At 41.4% G+C, this 22,383-nt stretch overlaps 2 protein-coding genes across 8 annotated transcripts in view; one reads left to right on the forward strand and one right to left on the reverse strand.

The window, feature by feature from the left end:
- si:dkey-225n22.4 (collagen alpha-1(XXI) chain) overlaps nt 1-14,278 on the reverse strand; it is a 54,976-nt gene extending 40,698 nt beyond the window's left edge. Inside the window, exons 1-5 of the mRNA XM_055928814.1 lie at nt 14,160-14,278; nt 6,686-6,804; nt 3,268-3,404; nt 2,693-3,116; nt 1,913-2,078 (exon numbers count right to left, since the gene is read on the reverse strand). Coding sequence (XP_055784789.1) covers nt 1,913-2,078; nt 2,693-3,116; nt 3,268-3,404; nt 6,686-6,767 — 809 coding nt within the window. The 5' untranslated portion in view covers nt 6,768-6,804; nt 14,160-14,278. The remainder of the gene's footprint in view (nt 1-1,912; nt 2,079-2,692; nt 3,117-3,267; nt 3,405-6,685; nt 6,805-14,159) is intronic.
- Nucleotides 14,279-19,085: 4,807 nt separating this feature from the next.
- Nucleotides 19,086-22,383, forward strand: part of LOC129859267 (zinc finger CCHC domain-containing protein 2-like) — a 68,369-nt gene continuing 65,071 nt past the window's right edge. For all 7 annotated transcript variants that reach the window (XM_055928815.1, XM_055928818.1, XM_055928817.1 and 4 more), the window contains exon 1: nt 19,086-20,031. In XM_055928815.1, coding sequence (XP_055784790.1) covers nt 19,270-20,031 — 762 coding nt within the window. In that variant the 5' untranslated portion in view covers nt 19,086-19,269. The remainder of the gene's footprint in view (nt 20,032-22,383) is intronic.

The raw sequence follows: 22,383 nt of genomic DNA on the forward strand, positions 1-22,383 counted from the left end.
GTTAGTCAGATTTCAAATTTAAGCTTGTCTTGTCACGTCTTTAGCAGAAATAACAATGCCCCGTAACTGAGTCGATATTATTATTATTATTATATTTTGTTGATTTTATTCAGATCCCCATTAGCCAATGGCAACAGCTAGTCTTACTGGGGTCCGAAATTACGAAAAATACATTATAAACAAAATACTTTACAATTGACATACATTTTAAAAACATGAACATGTAGTGTGTGTTTGTTTGTTACACATACATGTCAGTACATACGCACAACAAGTAGGTCACATGTGGGAGAGCCGTTGTGTCGTGAGGTGTTGCTTTATTTGTTTATTTTAAGCAGGTTTGCGGTTCACTTGTGCTATATGAGATGGAAGGGAGTTCTGTGCAATCATGGCTCTGTATAATACTGTACGTTTCCTTTAATTTGTTCTTGACCTGGGGAGAATACCCTTGGTGGCATGTCTGGTGGTGGCATGTCTGGTGGGGTAAGTGTGTGTATCAGTGCCGTGTGTAAGATGACTATGCAAACAATTTGGAATTTCCAAGACATTAATGTTTCTTATAAAAACACGAATCAATGCAGTCAGTCTTTCCTTAACTCATAGCCATGAGAGACTGGCATGCATATTATTGATATTAGCCCTCTGATTACAATGAAGAGCAAGACGTGCCACTCTGTTCTGGGCCAGCTGCAGCTTAATAAGGTCTTTCTTTGCAGCACTTGTCCATATAACAGGACAATATTTAAGATAAGATGAATCTAGAGCCTGCAGGACTTACTTTGTGGAGTGTGGTGTCAAAAAGCAGAGCATCTCTTTCCCACGGACAGACCTCCCCCCATCTTTACAACCATTGGAATCCATATGTTTTGACCATGACAGTTTACAATCTAAGGTAACACAAAGTAATTTAGTCTTCTCAACTTGCTCAACAGCCACACCATTCATTACCAGATTCAGCTGAGGTCTAGAACTTAGGGAATTATTTGTACCAAATACAATGCTCTTAGTTTTAGAGAAGTTCAGGACCAGTTTATTATTGGCCACCCATTCTAAAACTGACTGCAACTCATTGTTTAGGGTTGCAGTGATTTCACTAGCTGTGGTTGCTGACACGTATAGGGTTGAATCATCAGCATACATGGACTCACAGGCTTTGTTTAATGCCCGTGGTAGGTCATTGGTAAAAATAGAAAAGAGTGGAGGCCAAGAGAGCTGCCCTGGGATACACCACACTTCACATGTTTAGCATTAAAAAAGCTTCCATTAAAGAAACCCTCTGAGTTCTATTAGATAGATAGCTATTAGATAGATAGCATTGAATCTACGTATGTGTTATTGTTGAAAAGCCATACCACATACGTTTTCAACATGATAATTATGGTCAATAATATCAAAAGCTGTACTGAAATCTAACAATACAGCTCCCACAATCTTCTTATTATTCAATTTTTTAACCACTCATCAGTCATTTGTGTCAGTGGAGTACATGTTGAGTGCCCTTCTCTATAAGCATGCTGAAAGTCTGTTGTTAATTTGTTGACAGAGAAATAGCATTGTACCTGGTCAAACACCATTCTTTCCAACAGTTTCCTAAGAGCTGGCAGCTAGCTGATAGGTCGCTCTGATAGAACCAGTAAAGGCCGCTTTACCATTCTTGGGCAGCGGAATGACTTTGGCTTCCCACCACGCCTGAGGACAAAACACTTTGCTCTAGGTTCAGATTAAAGATATGGCATATAGGAGTTGCTATAGAGTCATCGACCATCGTCAGTAGCTTTCCATCTAAGTTGTCAATGCCAGGAGGTTTGTCATTATTGATCGTAACAATAATATGAGATAAGTACGAGTTCAAAATAGCTAAGCAAAGGAATTGAGGACCATGGTTGATGTGGAGGTTGAAGGGGAGACCCACCTTGTGTTCTCTGTGATGTCCGTTGAGGTGGTCAAGGAGAATGCTGCCTCAGACACCAGAGAGCCTTGGATCTTCTTGGCCTTCTGGTGGATATTCATGCCCAGCATCAACTCAAAGCCCTTCTCATCCCTGGAGGCCACTGGGATACGCGTAGGACACACAGACTCTTTGGACAGGAAATTACATCACATACGTCTCAGTGTGTTGTGGCATATCTACCGTAGATACAATCTAGATTGTATTTGAACATGCATGCCAAACATTATAATTAAGCCATTTTGACTAGCTTCTCTTTGTAAGTAGTGAACGGGCTCCTATGGCTTCATAAACGTTGTTGACAAATTTCCCTGCAATTTATGGTCAAACAATGCCTCCAGCTGCAGTGTGGTTGGCAACACCGAGCGTATCACATCTGTTTCCTGCCACCATCTTTTCTAATGCCCTTTCTTGCCACCGCCACATGTCCCTGGTTTGGCTCCAGTGCCTGCGACTTCCCACTTCACAAAGCGGGAGTGGTGTGCAGCCTGCTTTCAGGGCAAACCTCCAGTCTCTTAAATAGGCATAGTAGCCGGGGCCACCACACGAGATGTGACCCAATTAATGCTTTCTGTACTCTTGCAACCCAAAAAGTGAAAGAAGTCCAGGTGAAAGAAAATCTGAACAAAATCAAGGAAAAGGAATAGCGGCAACCCACCCTCGAGTCCTAAACCCACTGTTTGGGGAACTCTATCCTAGCACACCTCCAGGTAGCAGTACACCTCCTACCTTACACTCACTCACCCTCACACAGTCTCTGCTTCATGGAGTCTCGGATTCGGTCTATGTTGGCGTAGTCCTCGGCATACAGCACGTAGGTCCCCCCCGGCTTGTTGGCGATGGACATCAGCTCTGAGGTGGTGATCTCGGTGCCCACTCCCACGGCGAACACAATGACGCCTTGCGCCCGCGCCTCCACGCTAGCGTCCACCACATCATCCTGGGACTTCCCGTCCGTCACCACCACCGCAATGCGGTTCTTGACGGTGCTGGCGCGCTGCGAGGACGGGAACACATGATCTACGGCGAACTTGATGGCTCGGCCCGTCTGAGTGTTCCCGCCTAGATAGCTGATGCCCTCGATGGCCTGGATGAGGTCCGGGCCACCGTGGTGTTTCCCCAGGGGGATCTCCAGACGAGGGGTGTCGCTGTACTGCACCACGGCCACCTAGTTCAACATAGTCTTATTAGAATATGTCAAAAAAGTTACATTTAACCATTGTAGTTATATGTCAACTATGCTTTCGGTGACATATTACGGTAACACTGTACCGGGCAACTTAAGGTGCAGTGTTACACATATTGGTTCTAAGTCTGACCTGTGAGTAGTGGGAGCTGATGTCGAAGCCGCTGGTGATGTTGACAAGCCAGCTCTTGGCCTTTTTGAAGTCGCTGTGGCCCACGCTCCACGAGCCATCTATGATGTAGACTAGGTCATTCACCGCCGTGCTACAGCCTAGGAGGGGTGGTCACAGGTGTACACACACAGTCATAGATACATTATTGTACATGCACACACACACATACACACACACCTCAAAAAGAAGATATGATCATGTACAATGTCAAAGGTTTCCATATTTAGCTCCAAACATGTCCTTCGTAATCAGGGCCAGCCCTCCCGTTAGGCAAGATTAGGCCGCCGTCTAAGGTGTGACTTGAATTTGGAGCGGCATTTTGACAATTGGCTGCTGCCACCCGGCACCCCTGATCGGCTACTACACCGCCCGCGGCACCCCAGCCACCAGCTCATAGTGTTGCTGCAGTTCCCACCCCCACCCCATTCCCGCTTCTCCCGATGTTCACTCCCACTATCCTTGGTAGCTCTGGTGATGTGTGTGTTAAAATGGGAGTATCCAATTGTGAAACATTAATAAAAATGAATCTTCCAATTAGATTATTGTATTTTTTTTATGTTTGTGTGTGACGAAAATTATTAGTGATTAAGGCAGTAGCCTAACCTAGCCTGTTAACGTTAGCTATCTACTACTAGTGGATATACTTTTAGCTAAAAGTAATCTATAGAAATTTGAAACAATTTGCTACCATGTCTAAGAGACAAAACTATCAGGAAGTGAATATTTTTTTTAAAACAATGAGAAAAGAAGCACAATCTCTAACCAAAGACATTCGCTGGTGAAATGTATCAGCGTGCAGCAAAGTCCATCAGCTGTGTGGAGAATGACAAGCCTACGAGGACAAGCCATTCATTCGCCGAAAACGACGAGCCCCCGTTCGCTGATTCTAGCAGTGAAGAGGGCAAACCAGAGGAGTTTGAGACAGGCACGTCCACCGATGATGAAAAATCTCTGGCTGGACAAGAACAGGTGGTTGCACAAGGCCTAGCCAAACCTCCGAACAATGCAAGCAAAGACCCTACTATCTTGGACCCTGCTGCCACAGCACCACCACTGTCGACTCCCAGACAATAAACATAAAAGATCCCGGTGAGTGGCCAAAATATAGGAATGGATCTTTACGGGATATGCTAGTGCAGGCTGGGTCACATCAGGATAAGGAAGGGAATTTCCCAAGAGATGAGGGGCAACAAAAGTTTTCGTTGGCCCACTACAATAGGAGGATGGCGAATGGGGAGAGAGTGGAGAGACCAAGGTTTGTCTATTCCAAGCAAAACGATGCAGCCTTCTGTTCTTGCTGCAAACTTTTTGCTGCACACGAGTGCAAATATGCACTGGTCAGGGATGGAACAAGGGACTGGAAGAATCTGCGCCACCTCCTCAGCTCGCATGAGAAGTCGCATGACCACCTTGATAGTTTCCAGAGGTGGAAGGAGCTGGAGATCAGGCTGGTGTCCAAGCAAACTGAGATGGTTTGATTTCAGGACCATGGACAGTTACCGAGAGAAAATATCGCTGACTGCAATGCAGCACCACAGCAGATGAAATAGGCCACTAGGGGGAGACAAAAATAAATAAGTAGTTGAAACTGATATTGGACAATCAAATTCGATATGTAAATAAATGAAATTCGTTAAGGCTGGGTCATTGACATGAAGCTTATTTTACACTGCTCCAGCGAAACGAGGCCCGCCATGCATTTATGAAAGCAGTTGTTTCCAAAGCTCAAATGATCTTACTCTGTTTTACAGTCCTACAGAAATATCAAATATATGTTAAATGTGTTTCTAAAAGTGATATTTTAATTTTAATTGTAACAATTATGGGGCCGTGCCATGTGTGATAACAGGTGGGATATACAAGAAACGTGTTATCCTGCGGTAGGTAGTATGTTGCATAGGGATAGCAACATTGTAACTCTCAGATGCAGGGGTTAAAGATAATTGGAGCTTATTTCTTTATCTTCCAATAAATAAGTGGTAAACCTTCCTGTTTGACAGACACAATTATCCTATCCATATATGTCGGTATACCCAAATACTCCCATACTGTGTCACGATCGTCATAATAAGCGGACCAAGGGATATGAAGACATCTTCTTTTATTAAAGATGACGAAACACGAAACAAACACTTTTACAAAACAAAACAACAAACGATCGTGAAGCTATAGACGTAAGTGCACACACAAGCTACAAACGTACAACATAGACAATTACCCACCTTAACCTAATGCCTATGGCTGCCTTAAATATGGCTCCCAATCAGAGACAATGAATGACAGCTGTCTCTGATTGAGAACCCTTCAGGCAACCATAGACTTACCTAGACAACTACACTAGACACTGCCCCATCCACATAAACACCCATAGACACTACAAAAACACATACATTCCCCATGTCACACCCTGACCTAACTAAAATAATAACAAAAACAAAGATAACTAAGGCCAGGGCGTGACATACTGTTGCATGCACTGATTAAATACCTTCGTGTCTGGGAAGGGCTTGGTGTGTTTGACTAAAACCAGGGCTCAAATTGAGTGAGGGTATCACATACCCTTTGTTAAAGAGGGGGCAAAAAGGATATATATTGTTTGGTTTATATTTTGAAATAAATACATAAATGTATCCAGATTATATCAAGCATTCAATAAATAACAATGCTTAACTCGGTGATGCCTTATGGTATAAACAAGCTCTAAAATGCCCGTGAAAGACGCGACTCCAATGCATATGGTGATATTGATTCCTCTCTATGACAATCTGAAGCTAAACTGCAGCCTATAATATTCAAGGAGATAAAAACACTTGACTTTGCTATTCTGTCCCTATTAATGAAGCTTTTCTCTTTCTGAAAAGAAAACACGTTTGTTTAAACCCAGACAGCTTTTTATTAAGGAAGCACTTCTGTTGTTTGGTTATACAACGGACGAGTCGCCAGCAGTTGAAGCTTACAGTTTTCTGCATCAGTAGAGCCTCTGTCTGGGTGGAAAGGTAACTTTTGAAAGTGCCATGCTTAGATTAATCAGGATGTCTAAGATACAATTATGTTTGTCTCGCCTACGGCGCAGAACGTCCAGGGCATTGGTGATTTTATCAACGTAATCAGATTGAAAATATTAGACTATGTTATTCACATTGAACTGATTATATAGCCTACTAACCAGATGTGTTAAAAATGGTGTTTATTTGTAGCATAGGCCTATTAATTGGGCTGCTATTATGTAGTATGTTGCATAGGGATAGCAACATTGTAACTCTCAGATGCAGAGAAAAACAATTGCCAAACCTATGGGGGGCGGCAGATTTTTTAACCTGCATGTTTTCTACAGAACAGATTAGACATACCATACCAAACGTAGACATACTGTACATACCAGCACGGATATCCTCCTCCTCTATTGCCTGTAGATATGCCAGAAACAGCAGCATAGTCAGTGACCTTAATGTCCACGCCATTGTTCTTTAAGAGGTGTCCCGGTCCAGTCTTCACAGTCTGAAATTAATACTTTCACAGTTGAGAAATGCATGTTTATAATTTACAGTATGTAAATCAACAGATTGGATTTCGGATCAGAGAATGTCAGGGAGATGTGAAACGTCAAGAACAAACAGCAGTTTGATATGTGCAGATGTTGAAGTAAGCTGTTCTGAGATTTCATGTCAACTCTCGTTTCATGTCAACTCTCGTTTCAACTCTCATGTCAACTCTGAATGTCACATTTTCCAACCGTAATCATATGTAAAAACCCTCGATACGCTATCAAAATACAAAACAGCATTCACAACGTACAGTAGCCTGTGAATTTAATTGGACTGTCACTGAAATGCCCAACACCATTCCTGTTTAGAATGGGCCTGTGGTACACCCACTCATTCATATGCCTGTTCTTCCGAGAGTCTGCTGTCTCTTTTTACAAGAGAGAATGTTATGCTTCTCAGCTCTGTTTTGTTTCATGCAATGTGTGGGACACATGCGTCAGATGAGCAACCAGGCAAACTCTAAATAATGTACATAAAAAGGACATGAATAAAACAGCATGTGTCAGGAAATTGTACTTGTACGCCCATGGGCTGAAAACAAGAACCTCTCTCCCTAAAATCTGTTTTTTTCTTCCCCGACCCTTAAAAAATGTCTTGGTAGGGGAGACATTTTGCATTATGCCATAAGACGTGTGGTCTGTTTTTTTTTGTGGGGGCCAGCCCACTTTCATTTTGCCTAAAAACATTGCCCCACCGACCACAGGCCTCAGCCAAAGAAAATAACAATGTAGGCAGAACGCTAGAGAACACAACACGAAAATAAACATGGCATGCTGCAGTGTGTTGGCAGGCAGTTTGAAGACAGGGGCGGGGCGGCACACAGACACACGTCTCTCTGTGCGGCGGATGTCAGTCGTGGCCAGACTGCTTCCTCCCTCCACTTCAAATCCTTCTCCACTACGATGTCATTTGAATGTCAATAGACATTCTCTTCTTTTTTAAGTCTGATCAAACAAGCATTGAGTTGTTCTGCTTCAAGTCATGGTATTGAGCCATGTATTTCAGCAAATAGCCTTGAGACCAAGTGAATAACATGTTTGTTAACATGGGGTGTCTGAGTCACAGGGATATGTAACTCTCAGGCTGTCGAGACGGTAAGTTCTTTTGAGGTAAAGGAGTGGCCTGAGTTCAAGTATCAGACACAGGGGTAAAGAGAAAAAAAAGAGACAAATGTGTCCAATGCTGGCCTCCATTCACTACTTGTCCAAGCGGTCTTGTAAAATGGTAGTACAGGTAGTAAAATGTTACAGCCTGGCTGTAACTGCAGGTCCTAGGAGAGGGCACTCAGGACATTCCCAGGGACATGGGAAGTCAATTCCCTCGTAAATCATCTGTGTGCAGCGTTTCCCTCCATCTCACTACAGTGATGGTTCCACTAAACCTGCAAATCATCCATCAGTGGTAAACAAAGCACCAGAACTGTAAATCAGGCATAAAAACAAAAAAATATATAGATACACATTGTGGCTTGTTTAGGAATGATAGGAATGAATCACTGAGAAGCGACGTTACATCCATCACCAAGAACATTTAATAATCTCCCTGGCTTTGTCCTACACAGCAAATTTGCGGCTGTTAAAATCTCGGTGTTGAGGTAAAAAACAATCGTGAGTGTTATGTCTACCTGAGTGTTGATTATAGTGGTGTTAACACCAGTGGGATTTAAATTGACGCTTCCTGCAGTGAAAAAAAAGAAGTGTTTCACAGTGGAATCGACACCGCATGGTGTTGTTGTTACTCAACTGTGTTGAGTTAATTTACGTTAATCCTCTTGTAGTGAAAAAGACGTGTGAGGGGCCTCTATCATATTTCCCAGCATGCTTTGTTGTAGGTTTATTTTTAGAACAGTTTGTTTTAATATACAGTACCAGTCAAAAGTTTGGACACACCAACTCATTCAAGGGTTTTTCTTTATTTTAACTATTTTCTACATTGTAGAATAATAGTGAAGACATCAAAACTATGAAATAACACATATAGAATCATGTAGTAACCAAAAAAGTTTTCAACAAATCAAAACATAGTTTATATTTTAGATTCTTCAAAGTAGCCACCCTTTGCCTTGATGACAGCTTTGCAATACAATCTAATACAATATATAAGTGGTTGGAATTATTGCTCCCGTTATTGAGATGGTTGTTCCAATTTAGATGGTTTAGGTAGTCTTTAATGACAAGTTCATCACCATAGCACTCATTCTGAATTTAAATTGTGGGTGATAAAAGTTATAATTATTATAATGTGGCGGCAGTTAGCCTGGCAGGTAGGAGCGTTAATTACTGGCCCAATGTTCCTACCCGCCAGGCTAACTGCTGCCGCATTATAATAATTATAACCAAAAGGTTGCTGGATCAAAACCCTGAGCGAACAAGGTAAAAATATGTCATTCTGCCCCTGAGCGAGGCAATTAACCCGCTGTTCCCCAGGGGCCAATGATGTCGATTAAGGCACCTCTCTGATTCAGAGGGGTTGGGTTAAATACGGAAGACACATTTCAGTTGAATGCATGACTAGGTATCCCCCTTTCCCTTCCCTAATTGTTGAAAATCCTCCCTATCCTGACCTGTTTTCCGTTGTTTTTGAACTTTGTTTAGTTGGTCAGGACGTGAGCTGCGTGGGTAGTCTATGTTATGTGTTTCTATGTTGGGTTAAATGTGTTGCCTGATATGGTTCTCAATTAGGGGCAGGTGTTTGGCGTTTCCTCTGATTGAGAACCATATTAAGGTAGGCTGTTCTTACTGTTTGTTTGTGGGTGTTGTTTCCTGTCTCTGTGTTTGTGTTCTGCACCAGATAGGACTGTCTCGGTTTTTCACGGTTTGTTATTTTGTTATTTGTTAAGTGTTCACGTTTATTGTAATTAAACATGTTAAGCACTGGCTACGCTGCGTGTTGGTCCGATCCCTGTTTCACCCCCTCTTTTAGTGAAGAGAGGGAAGGCTGCCATGACACTATGGCTGGATTCCAATTGGAATACCAGCATATTGTGACCTGAGGGGAGCATAACTAAAGGCCTTATGAAATGTATAATGTAAGGTCATGAAGGGTTTACTTTATATTCAAATACATTCACTTAGGCTGTCACTTGTTGAAGGCTTCAGGACTAAAGATTAATGAATGCAACAACCATGTCTCTGTAACTAATAAACACCGTCATGGGTGGGTAACTCGAAATGCATCCTGGGAAATATGCAAATAAGGCTTTACACCCTACAGTGTTACAACAACCCCCCCCCCCCCCCCCCCCCCCCAAAAAAATACCTTAATAATACATGTGTTATTCCCTAAATCTGAGAAAGTGTAACAGCATCAGCTCTAATAAAGTGTTAATTTAAATCAGAATTTGCTACACCCACGGTGTTAGGGACCTAACACTCTGGGGATGTCAGTTTATCAGCATTTTGAAAAGTGTTAGTTTAACACTATTTGAGATGGTCACCTATAATTTGAAAGAAAGTGTTACATTTAACACTGTGGGTGGTAAAATTCTGATCGCAAATTTGCTTTGTAGATGTGTCTCCTGTCTTGCCCCAATATCTTCTAACTGACATCCTAATCTTTGCACTTGATTATAAAACTTTCCACATTAGTCCTGTTTTGCAAGGACAATGAACAACGCTAGGGATTATGCACACTCGCTGTTGATCAATTCTCACTTCACTGGCACCTCTCTCTCTCCACAGCCACATGTGTCTGTCTGTTTGCTTGCATTGCATGATGTAATACGCTCCAAATAACCATCCGGTTTCAATGGTGGGAGCAGCTGATATGTTTCTCCATTGAGTGTGAGGCTGTTGGGTATTTGGCTGGCTAAATAGTGGGGAACCCTGAGATTTCCATCCAGATGTGTAACGGTTGTGGTATAATGGTGCTTTTCAACCGAAGGCCATCTGTGTGTTTTCCTATGTACCAAATCCACACTTTCCCTACCATAGCTTGTGGAAATTCCTCATCACACATGAAAATGAAAAAATCTGTCCATCGACTGAGGTTTCCTGTTTTCTCTGAGCTTACACATTTTGTGCCAAAAGCGATCAGTAAAAGCGAGCTTGACAGGTCAATGGTAAAAGCGCTAACATCTCAGCATTCGTCTGCTGTGAAGAAAGATGCACTTTGTTCAGGCTCCATAACATTGGTTGAATGTGGCAAGAGGGCCTCAAGATGGTCACAGTTATGGATTGGCCTCCATTATGGTTTAAGAAATAATGTTTTGTTTGAGTGATGCTGTAACCAGTCAAACTTAATAGCTCTTCTTGTCTTCTTCCCTTCATTTACACTGATGTGATAGAACTGAACTGGTCAAATTGCATTCCTTGTAGGCACCCATAATATGGAGAGGAAATGAGGAGAAGAAGCTGAGATACTCCCATTGAGATGCTCACCATTCAATGAGAACTATCTGAAACATTTCCTATGAATGCCTTTTTCATAATACATTAAAAGTGTGTTTATAATGCCTTATGAGCTATGCATAAAAAACGTCCCTCTGAGACAGGCCGAAGCATTAGGGCAGACTCTTTTTCTTTCCTTGCTGCGTCCATCCAGGCGGGCACAACAACATCAGCAGCTATAAATTCCCCATGGGCCTCTCCTAGTGAAACACATCAGTCATTACACAGATGATTTACACACGCATGGCATAGCGGCAAGCCTTGAACCTGAATTGCCTGGAGCCTCACGGAACATTTGGGAATCACTGGTGCGGTCAGTGTAACCACTCCCATTACAATCAATTACATCATCTTATTAACACTTACAGTATGTCTTTATTTAGCGTTCCCCTTTCACTCATCTCTATGTGGATGAATAAACATGAAGGTAGCTAAACCGCACTGGGACACCATTGTGAATACAAAAATGCTAATTGATTCTATCAAGGATGTAATGAACTACATTAATGATGTGTGTGTGTGTGTGTGTGTGTGGTGTGTGAGAGAGAGAGAGAGAGAGAGAGAGAGAGAGAGAGAGAGAGAGAGAGAGAGAGAGAGAGAGAGAGAGAGGAAGAGAGAGAGAGAGAGAGAGAGAGAGAGTAGAGAGAGAGAGTAGAGAGAGAGAGAGAGAGAGGAGAGAGAGAGAGAGAGATGGAGAGAGAGAGAGGAGAGAGAGAGAGAGAGAGAGAGAGAGACAGTGAGAGAGAGAGAGAGAGAGAGAGAGAGAGAGAGAGAGAGAGAGAGAGAGAGAGAGAGAGACAGTGTGAGAGAGAGAGAGAGACGGTGTGAGAGAGAGAGAGAGACGGTGTGAGAGAGAGAGAGAGACGGTGTGAGAGAGAGAGAGAGACGGTGTGAGAGAGAGAGAGAGACGGTGTGAGAGAGAGAGCGCATAAAGAGATCTCTGGGAATTGATGCAGCAAAACCCATTGTCAATTGAACAGGGGCGTTCTAAGGGAGAGCTGGCTTTTAGTCCTACTAAAATGATTGCAGATTGCTGCAATTCCTCAGGGACTTGGCACAGTACAATGGGCTACATGGAGGACCTACATTAAAAATACTGATAAACCGAGATTGCCGTGTTTATAATTCAAACCGATTTTCCCCATGACTTCATACATATTCTTGTGAGGCACTGTTCATTGTTGTTGAGTGAATTCACTAGGAATGACAATACACTTTATGAAGGGGTTCCTTGACTGGCGCAGTGGTCTAAGGCACTGCATCACAGTGCTAGAGGTGTCCCTATAGACCAGGGTTCGATCCCGGGCTGTATCACAAACGGCCGTGATCGGGAATCCCATTTGGCGGCGCACAATTGGCCCAGCATCGCCCGGGTTAGGGGAGGGTTTGGCCGGGGTAAGCTGTCATTGTAAATAAGAATTTGTTCTTAACTGACTTGCCTAATTAAATAAAGGTTAAATAAATCAAGTAGGTTGTTGTCAGCTTTTGAAGAATATATCCATCAGTCCATGTTCATTTGGTCCCTGAAATATCTTGCATTTTAGGTCCTATATTTGACCATCTGTACCACTCGACTCCTAACGTCATATTTAGTCCCTACACTGCCAGAAAATGTGGCTTTTTCAGTTTACAGAACAGTCTTCTTCAGATTTCGGTTATGTAATAACTTCAGCTGCAAGACACATTGGCCATGGTTGGAGGAAGGCATACTACTGTATATTTTCCTTACCAGTGTGTAATGTGCTTCTTATCAAAACCAGTGTTTGGATGCAAGGCCACACAGGCATAATCAGATATATGGCATTTATATTTGTAGCATGTCTGCCCTTTTCTGCTCAGCGACAGTTGAATTTGTAACATTTATTTTCTGCCTCACCAACAGTTGCAACATACAGATTCTGGGGGTACAAGATATGCTTATTCTAAAAGGCCCACTTTAAGGACAACATAATATCATTACCATGAGGATAATCTTGGTTAACCCAGAAGTTAAATCTCACAGAATTTGGTCAGCTACAGAATCTGTCCACGAGAGATTACCATGAAGGCCAAAGTACTGTACGTGATAAGCAATAAACCAACACACCATAAAATGTGACTTTTATGTTCTTTAACTGTCTCAGGTGTCTCCCCTTTGCCCCGATATGAGCTCAGTTCATCATTTCCATTGCCGCTGGGCAAGCATATGTTACCCTTTCAGTGCGGAGCCAACAATCTCCTTGAGGCAAGCCATGATGTAATATTGAGTAGCAAGCAAGTCAGTATCAGGCTAACTAAAAGTCAAGAATAGGCTGTGGTTACAGTACATAGCCTATAATTTCCTGCACCCAACAGGGGATTATATACTTTATGGTTTCCCCGTTAAATGTAGCCTATGCACTGACAATACTTGCTCCAGAATAGGAACAATGCAAAGAAAAATAGCTCCAGTAATCAGCTACTCAGATAGGCTACTGTTGTAGTAGACTACCATTGCAATTCAACCCGTCACCTGAATCAGATGTAGGCCGCATGAACCTTGCATCAGAAAAGACATTAAACAAAATGAAAACGTGCCTGTGGGATATCAGGCTACATTCCCATCACCACATTCCTCAAAAGCATGTAGCCTATCTTTACATCAGTTAGAATGTCTGAAAATGCAAATAGAGATCTGTAAAATGGGTTTGGAGGAATCTGCAATCTGATTGGCTGAAATGGGGTTCCAAGCCATTGACAATTCACTGTTATCTGCACTGTCTATGGAAGTAGTGTTAAGCTTCAAAATATCAATACTCCAATTCAATTACAAATAATAATCAATCAAGACAATAGTTCATTACTTTATTAGTAATTAACTATAATGTTAAGTCATCAAAGTCGTTTTGGGAATAGCCATTAATAATTTCAGTAGGAAAAGGATCCGAAAAGAAAAGCTTACCTTTTCAATTCCAAGAGACCAGTACAGTAAAAACTGTCCCTCTACAGAGACAAACTTAGGACAAAATGATTTATAGTAGAAATAGAAATTCTCCGTATCGTCACTAGAGGGAGACTTCGCCATTGGTCCACAAGTGAAAGTGTCGCATTCGCAGGTCTTTATACCCGGGGAGTCTGTGACGTCTCATGGAACGCTCCACATGTTGCTGCTGTCACTCCCGAGTCCAGACTTTGTGAAATGAGTGGGATAACCTTTAAATTCACTCATTAGACAGACACGCAGACAGAGAGACTGACACAGACACACACACAGATCTTTATTGATGATTTGTTGGTTGAGAAATACACTCACACTTATAACCTCACTTTATGACATGTTTGATTGAAAATGTCTGTGTAGGCTACTATATTCAGTAGTAGCCTATTTTAACTTGTCTAACTGTAGATATTTTTTGTTGTTACATAAATGGTTGGATACAGAACAAGCACACATTTACCTTTACTACCCCAATGTGTATGGAAAATGTAACAGTATTTAAAATATTTGTCCCCTGCACAGTTTCAACCAAAATGTATCTCAAAAACGCTCATTAGTGACTGAAAACCTTCATGAGAAAAAGTGGCATCAGGTTGACCCTTAAAATCTACCAACTACACTGTGCATGAAAAACCTTTTTAGAGTTCTAATGTAGGTTACGCTTTACCCAATAGATACCCAATGCAGTGTCTGAAGCAGACCAAATCCATAGATCCAGAGCCATGCTGTTGAAATACCATAGACTCCACCCTACATTCCGCCCCATAAATGAACTATTTTCGTTCAAAACAACGACAAGAAATGTTTAACCCTTCAGACTCAGACGTTGACTATGTGGAAGGTGATGAAGACAAAATGATCTATGTCAGAGGTCACTAGATGAGTTTGGCATTTGTCAGTGGCTGGGAGGTGTCGTAGTAATTGTAGTGTATTTGAGAGTTCAAATATGTATTTAAATGTTTCTAGTGGCTGGAGAATGTTCCATATGCATAAATGCTGTGTCTTCTAATGGTGTCATTTTTGAGTTTCTAAAAACAACATCTCAAGCATTTCGGCCACCCAAACGTTTTCTTTTCATTTGATTAAGTTAAATGTTATGCTGCACATATCTTTGGGGATTTGGGTTTTGTTGGTTGTCTATCCTCTTTAAATGTCAGTTGAAAGGGCATACTTAACCAGCTCATTTTATCAATAAACAAACCAAAGTAAATGTCACTGGATCCATTATCAGTGAGAATATATTAGTACAATTGAAAAAACTGTAAATGTTGCTGTATCGTATGCAAAGGATTTCAAATACCAGCTTTTATTTTTTCTATAGTGTTCATATAAAGTGGAAGAGCTACATTCATTTTACTTCATTACAGTAATAGCCTAAATACATGACATAGCTGCATAATGCTTATACATCGCACATTTCAGCAATTTAACCTTTATGACTACCAAAAGGGATGGATGATGAACCCTGATCAAATGTTGCCCCCTGTTGCTTGCCTTCGATTACTGCTCAACATAATGCAACGATGTTTTGAAAAACACCAGCTACAAAAGCTATGTGGATGATCAAAATGTCATGTCAAAATATCATTACATTCTTTTTCTTTTAATTATGTATTTTTATTTAACTAGGCAAATCAGTTAAGAACACATTATTATTTACAATGACGGCCAAACCTGGACGACGCTGGGCCAATTGTGCGCCGCCCTATGGGACTCCCAATCACAGCCGGATGTGATACAGCCTGGATTCGAACCAGGCTGAAACGCAACATGTGAAGTGTTGGTTCCATGTGACGCCTCTTGCACTGAGTTGCAGTGCCTTAGACAGCTGCGCCACTCAGGAGCACTGTTGAAGTATACAGGGATTATCAAGGATATATGATTAATCTGACATACAGTCGTGGCCAAAAAGTTTTGAGAATGACAAATATTAATTTCCACAAAGTTTGCTGCTTCAGTGTCTTAGATATTTTTGTCAGATGTTACTATGGAATACTGAAGTATAATTATAAGCACTTCATAAGTGTCAAAGGCTTTCATTGACAATTACATGAAGTTGATGCAAAGAGTCAATATTTCCAGTGTTGACTCATCTTTTTCAAGACCTCTGCAATCCGCCCTGGCATGCTGTCAATTAACTTCTGGGCCACATCCTGAATGATGGCAGCCCATTCTTGCATAATCAATGCTTGGAGTTTGTTTTTGGCAAACCCAAAAATTCTGACAATCGGAAAGGGGATTCATCAGAGAAAATGACTTTACCCCAGTACTCAGCAGTCCAATCCCTGTACATTTTGCAGAATATCAGTCTGTCCCTGATGTTTTTCCTGGAGAGAAGTGGATTCTTTGCTGCCCTTCTTGACACCAAGCCATCCTCCAAAAGTCTTTGCGTCACTGTACGTGAAGATGCACTCACAACTGCCTGCTGCCATTCCTGAGCAAGCTCTGTACTGGTGGTGCCCCGATCTCGCAGCTGAATCAACTTTAGGAGACGGTCCTGGCGCTTGTTGGACTTTCTTGGGCGCCCTGAAGCCTTCTTCACGACAATTGAACCGCTCTCCTCGAAGTTCTTGATGATCCGATAAATGGTTGACTTCGGTGCAATCTTCCTGGCAGCAATATCCTTGCCTGTGAAGCCCTTTTTGTGCAAAGTAATGATGACGGCACATGTTTCCTTGCAGGTAACCATGATTGACAGAGGAAGAACAATGATTCCAAACACCACCCTCCTTTTGAAGCTTCCAGTCTGTTATTCGAACTCAATCAGCATGACAGAGTGATCTCCAGCCTTGTCCTCGTCAACACTCACACCTGTGTTAACGAGAGAATCACTGACATGATGTCAGTTGGTCCTTTTGTGGCAGGGCTGAAATGCAGTGGAAATGTTTTTTTTGGGATTCAGTTCATTTGCATGGCAAAGAGGGACTTTGCAATTAATTGCAATTAATCTGATCACTCTTCATAACATTCTGGAGTATATGTAAATTGCCATCATACCAACTGAGGCAGCAGACTTTGTGAAAATTAATATTTGTGTCATTCTCAAAACTTTTGGCCACGACTGTATACTGAACAAAAATATAAACACAACACGTAAAGTGTTGGTCCCATATTTCATGAGCTGAAATAAAAGATCCCAGAAATGTTCCATACACACAAAGCTTGTTTCTCTCAAATTCTGTGCACAAATTTGTTTTCATACCTGTTAGTGAAATGTATATTTTGTCAAGATAATCCATCCACCTGACAGGTGTGGCATATCAAGAATCTGATTAAACAGCATGATCATTACACAGGTGCCACTTGTGCTGGGGACAATAAAAGGCCACTCTAAAATGTGCAGTTTTGTCACACAATACAATGCCACAATTGTCTCAAGTTTTGAGGGAGCATGCAATTGACATGCTGACTGCAGGAATGTCCAGCAGGTGTAGAGAACTTAAGAAAAAATACTTTAAAGTACTTTTTTTAGGGTAACTGTACTTTACTATTTAAATTTTTGACAATAACTTTTACTCCACTACATTCCCAAAGAAAATAATGTACCCCCCCCCCCCCGACATAGAAAAGCAGTCGTTACATTTTTTATTCTTAACAGGACAGGAACATTTTCAAATTCATGCACTTATCAAGAGAACATCCCTACTGCCTCTGATTTGGCGGACTCACTAAACACAAATGCTTCATTTGTAAATTATGTCTGAGTGTTGGAGTGTGCCCCTGACTATCCGTAAATTAAAAAACAAGAAAAATTGTGCCTTCTGGTTTGCCATACATAAGGACTTTTGATACTTAAGTATATTTTTGAAATTACATTTACTTTTGATACTTAAGTATATTTGAATTCAAATAATTTTATGACTTTCACTTTTACTTGAGTCATTTTCTGTTAAGGTATCTTTACTTTTACTCAAGTATGACAATTGGGTACCTTTTCTACCACTGGCTATGCCCCTGCCCAGTCAGGTGAAATCCAAAGATTAGGGCCTAATGAATTTCTTTAAATTGACTGATTTCTGTGACTCAATAAAACTCAGTAAAATCATTGAAATTGTTACATGTTGCGTTTGTCTTTGTTCAGTATATTTCACATACAGTGGTCTACTGTAAACCAGTTGTTGTTTTTTTTATCCTGGTCCTGGGAACCCAAATGGGTGCACATTATTGTTTTTACATTAGCACTACACCCAATAATCAAGGCTTGATGATGAGATGATCACTTGAATCAGCTGTGTAGGGCTAGGGGAAAAAAATAAAAAAAACACCCCTTTGGGACCCCAAGGCCAGGATTAAGACACTGCTGGTAACGATTGAACATAGTTCAGGGCTTGGTGGTATGCAATGTGCACTACTTATGCAATGTTATTTTTGAGCCACTCAGGGTCAGTGTTGTCTAGAGGAAGGCTTATCTCGGGATAGGCCCATAGGAGTAACACACTGTAATGTAAAGTGGTACCAACACGTGCTTTCCATGCTTAAATAGCTAAATCAGGAGAAAATAATATTTTAATACACATATATAATATTTACCTTCGCTTTAGGCCCAAGCATTTGAGTGGATACATGAAACTATAGTGTGTACTGTAATAAATTGGGATATTGATAAAACATTTTTAGACTACCTTTGTAGTTTCGTAAACACATTACTCATGATGATGAGTTGCACATATAGAAGCCTATCAAATAATATAGGCCTGCCATTTAATAAGACTCTACAGATTCAAAATGACATATCTAAAATGTAACTTTCTCTACAAAATTGAGTTCTACCCTAGATTGTAGATAAATAAACTACAACGATACACTCAAGTTATGACACTTGTATAACAACCATTTTTTAGGACCCAGAACGCTTCTATGGAAAGGGGGAGGGGTTTGTGAATGATTGACATGTCACCAGAGTGCCGTCTACAGTGGAGAAAACTACAGCTTGTCGCCGAGTCACTGTGATTATTACAAAACACAGAAAATGTTATTTGCTTCCGTTGATTCTGCTTTAAAAAACGTTTAGACGATCAAAGGATGAATATTTACCGGTAATTTACGCCTTGAAGCCTTTCTAGTCGAGCTGATAATGCTTAAAATGAAGCTGCCCATGAGAACGGCGGAGGCAGGAGGAGACGATACGGCCGAGGAACAGCCCGATCTCCATATTCCAAGATCGGTCTCCGACAAGCCCGAAGGTTCCTCCAGACACCCAGGATATCCATCTCAATTGGATAAAGAGACCGTTTTCGAGTGGTTTGGTTTGCATTTAAATCCTGCCAAGCGGATCGAGTTTATGTGCGGACTGCTGCATATGTGCCAGCCACTTGAGCTCCGGTTTCTGGGCTCCTGTCTGGAAGACCTGGCTCGGAAAGATAACCATGTTCTACGGGATGTCGAGATAAGGGCCAACAATCCGAATGATTTGGCCATTTTATCAGATGTCATCGACCCTGTCGTGCGCTCCAAACTGCTGGTCTGCTTGTCTCTTCTGGGATCTGACAGCAGGGAGTGTGCGGGAATACTATTTCGGATATTGAGCCATGTGGATTCCTCCTTGTTACACAAAAACTATGGCTATTCTGTTTCGCCCTTCAAGGACTCTCAACATCACCCGTTCCATTCTCCGTGTGTGGACGGGAAAGCGTTCGGGAGAACAGAACAGAATTGCGGGCTTCCAATGGAGGCAGTGATCGGACCCTTGGAACAGTTGGCGCTGCTTTTTACTATGGCCTCCTTGCATCCAGCGTTCCCGTTTCATCAAAGAGAAAAAGTTATAAAACAGCTGGACAAAATTCAACTTGCTATAGAGGACGAGAGACAGCAGAATCAGCGCAGAATAAACGCCCAGGTAACATTGATTAGCAGTTAGTTTGACAAATTTAGTGTGTTAGATAACGTTAACTGGGGTTGTCACTAGTTACCACACAGCCACAAAGGCTATCATACAAATTCATTAAAACAAAATTAGCTTTTTGGTCTCAATTTAAGGTAAGTCGTGTGGTAAGGTTAGGTTTAATTGATTTTAAAAAGATACATTTTAGAAATAGGCGGGGTTTAGCCATACTTATGACTGGTTGTAGTAACTAGTGACGACCGTTAGCTGGTTGCAAAATGAGTGGTTAATTAACTTCATCTCTAAAGAGTTTGGGCCCACCTGGGTACACGTTTTTGTTTGCCTTAGCACAGATTCAAATAATCAAAGCACGATTATGAGTAGGATATTTGAATCAGCTGTGTACTAGTAGTTCTACTCCAAAAATCAAAATGTGGGAGAGGGGGCATGGCCGAGTTTGGGAAACCCCTGAGCCAGATCACGTGATATCTGCGGTTCTGACTAGGAGTACAGCTTCGACCGGTTCGTATCTTAAACATTCTACATAGGCTTCAATTTCCCCGTCAACTTTATTTAATGGCAAGAAGGCAGGAAAAATATGCATACTTTCCTCATGAAATTGGCAGAATATGCCTTTCCTTATGAAACACAATTTTCCACAACCATTCTAGAGTGGCTAACTGGTAATTCCAGGTTGAATCTCAGACCAGGTTCCGTGTATTTTATGTCTGCTGCGTTAAAGGCTCTGCATGGTCAATCTGGCACCTGCAGTGGCAATACAGTATTTACTGCTATACGGCCTCTGTAGAAGTCGGGGCGTTCATACTTACTTGCGCTTCTCAGAGCTGTTGTCAAGGAAGTGAGTTTGTGTTTATACAGGACCTCCCGCCCCCACCTACCCTCAACCAATCATGTCAATGCGCAGCTATTGGCATCGGCTAATGGGTGTCCTAATAAATCAAATCTATTGGGAGCCCTCTGCATTGTTACAACATTTGGGAGGTGCACAGCAATCTGATACGGACCTCGATTTGGCCTCCACAAGCTTCTGGATGCTTCTTCACACACTCCATACAGAGCCTCCAGACAGCATTGACAGATCAAGCATTAATCAGCTATTAGGTTGCAGCAGTCTGTTTTTTTCACCCCAAAAAGCCCATTTGTGACCCACCATCTCTTTTTAGTCTTCTGTTCCAAATTTTGAAATTGTGTTTTTTACATTGGATAAAAGTACAGACTCAGAGCTCCAAATGGCATATCTTACATTGTAGTTGGAGGAAATCTGGGGATGTAATGCTGCTTTAAAATGTGATAAACATATAATGTTTAGGAAAAAAGACATGAACATTTTTACTTTGATTGTCACACTTGCTCTACATTAATACTTGGGAAACATATTTAGAAAAGGAATACTTATACCAAATTGCCAAAATGGATTCTCTGAACATTATCCCACCAAGTTACTCCATTAGGCAAACCATTTACAGTATCAAATTGCCTATTGTTGTATAATAAAGGTAACCTTTCACATTGAACAGCTACAGTGCTGTTCTTTGTTTACGCCCATTTAGCATCTCAATCTCTAAAGCCGTAGATCCACCCATCTCTTAAATAATTCACATTGGAACACATGCAAATGTGGCCATGTGCTAAAGCAGTGAGGTAATGGTTAATATTTCAACAATAAAATACTTTATTCACTTCAAGTGCTAAAGGTAGTAGCTTACAATTAGGAAACGTAAAACACAAAGGCTTAGATAAAAACAATATCTAGACCTATATCATAAAATCATTTTGAGGGACTTTGGTTTAGGTCATGTTATGATATCTTTGGAGCAATAATGGCCTTTTCATAGGCTTTCATAGGCCTGATCTTCTCAGTTTAGCAGTTGTCCCTTTAACGTAACATGGGGTTTGGTTAGCGTGCTAATCGATTCACATTCACACCACAGTGGCTGTTTTCAGTAGCTAGCTAGTTAAACATGACAAACTGGCAAACATGAAAAAGATCATCGTCATGCATGCCATAGCACATCAGCAATCAATATTAACATCAGAATACAACTGTCCAGCTCAGCTAGCTGGCTTAACCTTGCTTCGTCCCACAACGAGCCATCCTGCAAACAATGGCAACGAAGCAAGCTATAGTGGTACCTGTATGAAACTGTCCAGCTAGCTAGCTATATAGCTAGCAATGAAAACAACTTTTTGATGCAGTTGAGACTAGAGGTCGACCGATTAGGATTTTTCAACGGCGATACCGATTATTGGAGGACCAGGAAAAAAGCCGATACAGATTAATTGGCCGATTTAAAAAAGAATATATATGTATTTGTAATAATGACAATTACAACAATACTGAATGAA

This window comes from Salvelinus fontinalis, chromosome 7 (genome assembly GCF_029448725.1).
Source record: "Salvelinus fontinalis isolate EN_2023a chromosome 7, ASM2944872v1, whole genome shotgun sequence".
Classification (NCBI taxonomy): Eukaryota; Metazoa; Chordata; class Actinopteri; order Salmoniformes; family Salmonidae; genus Salvelinus; species Salvelinus fontinalis.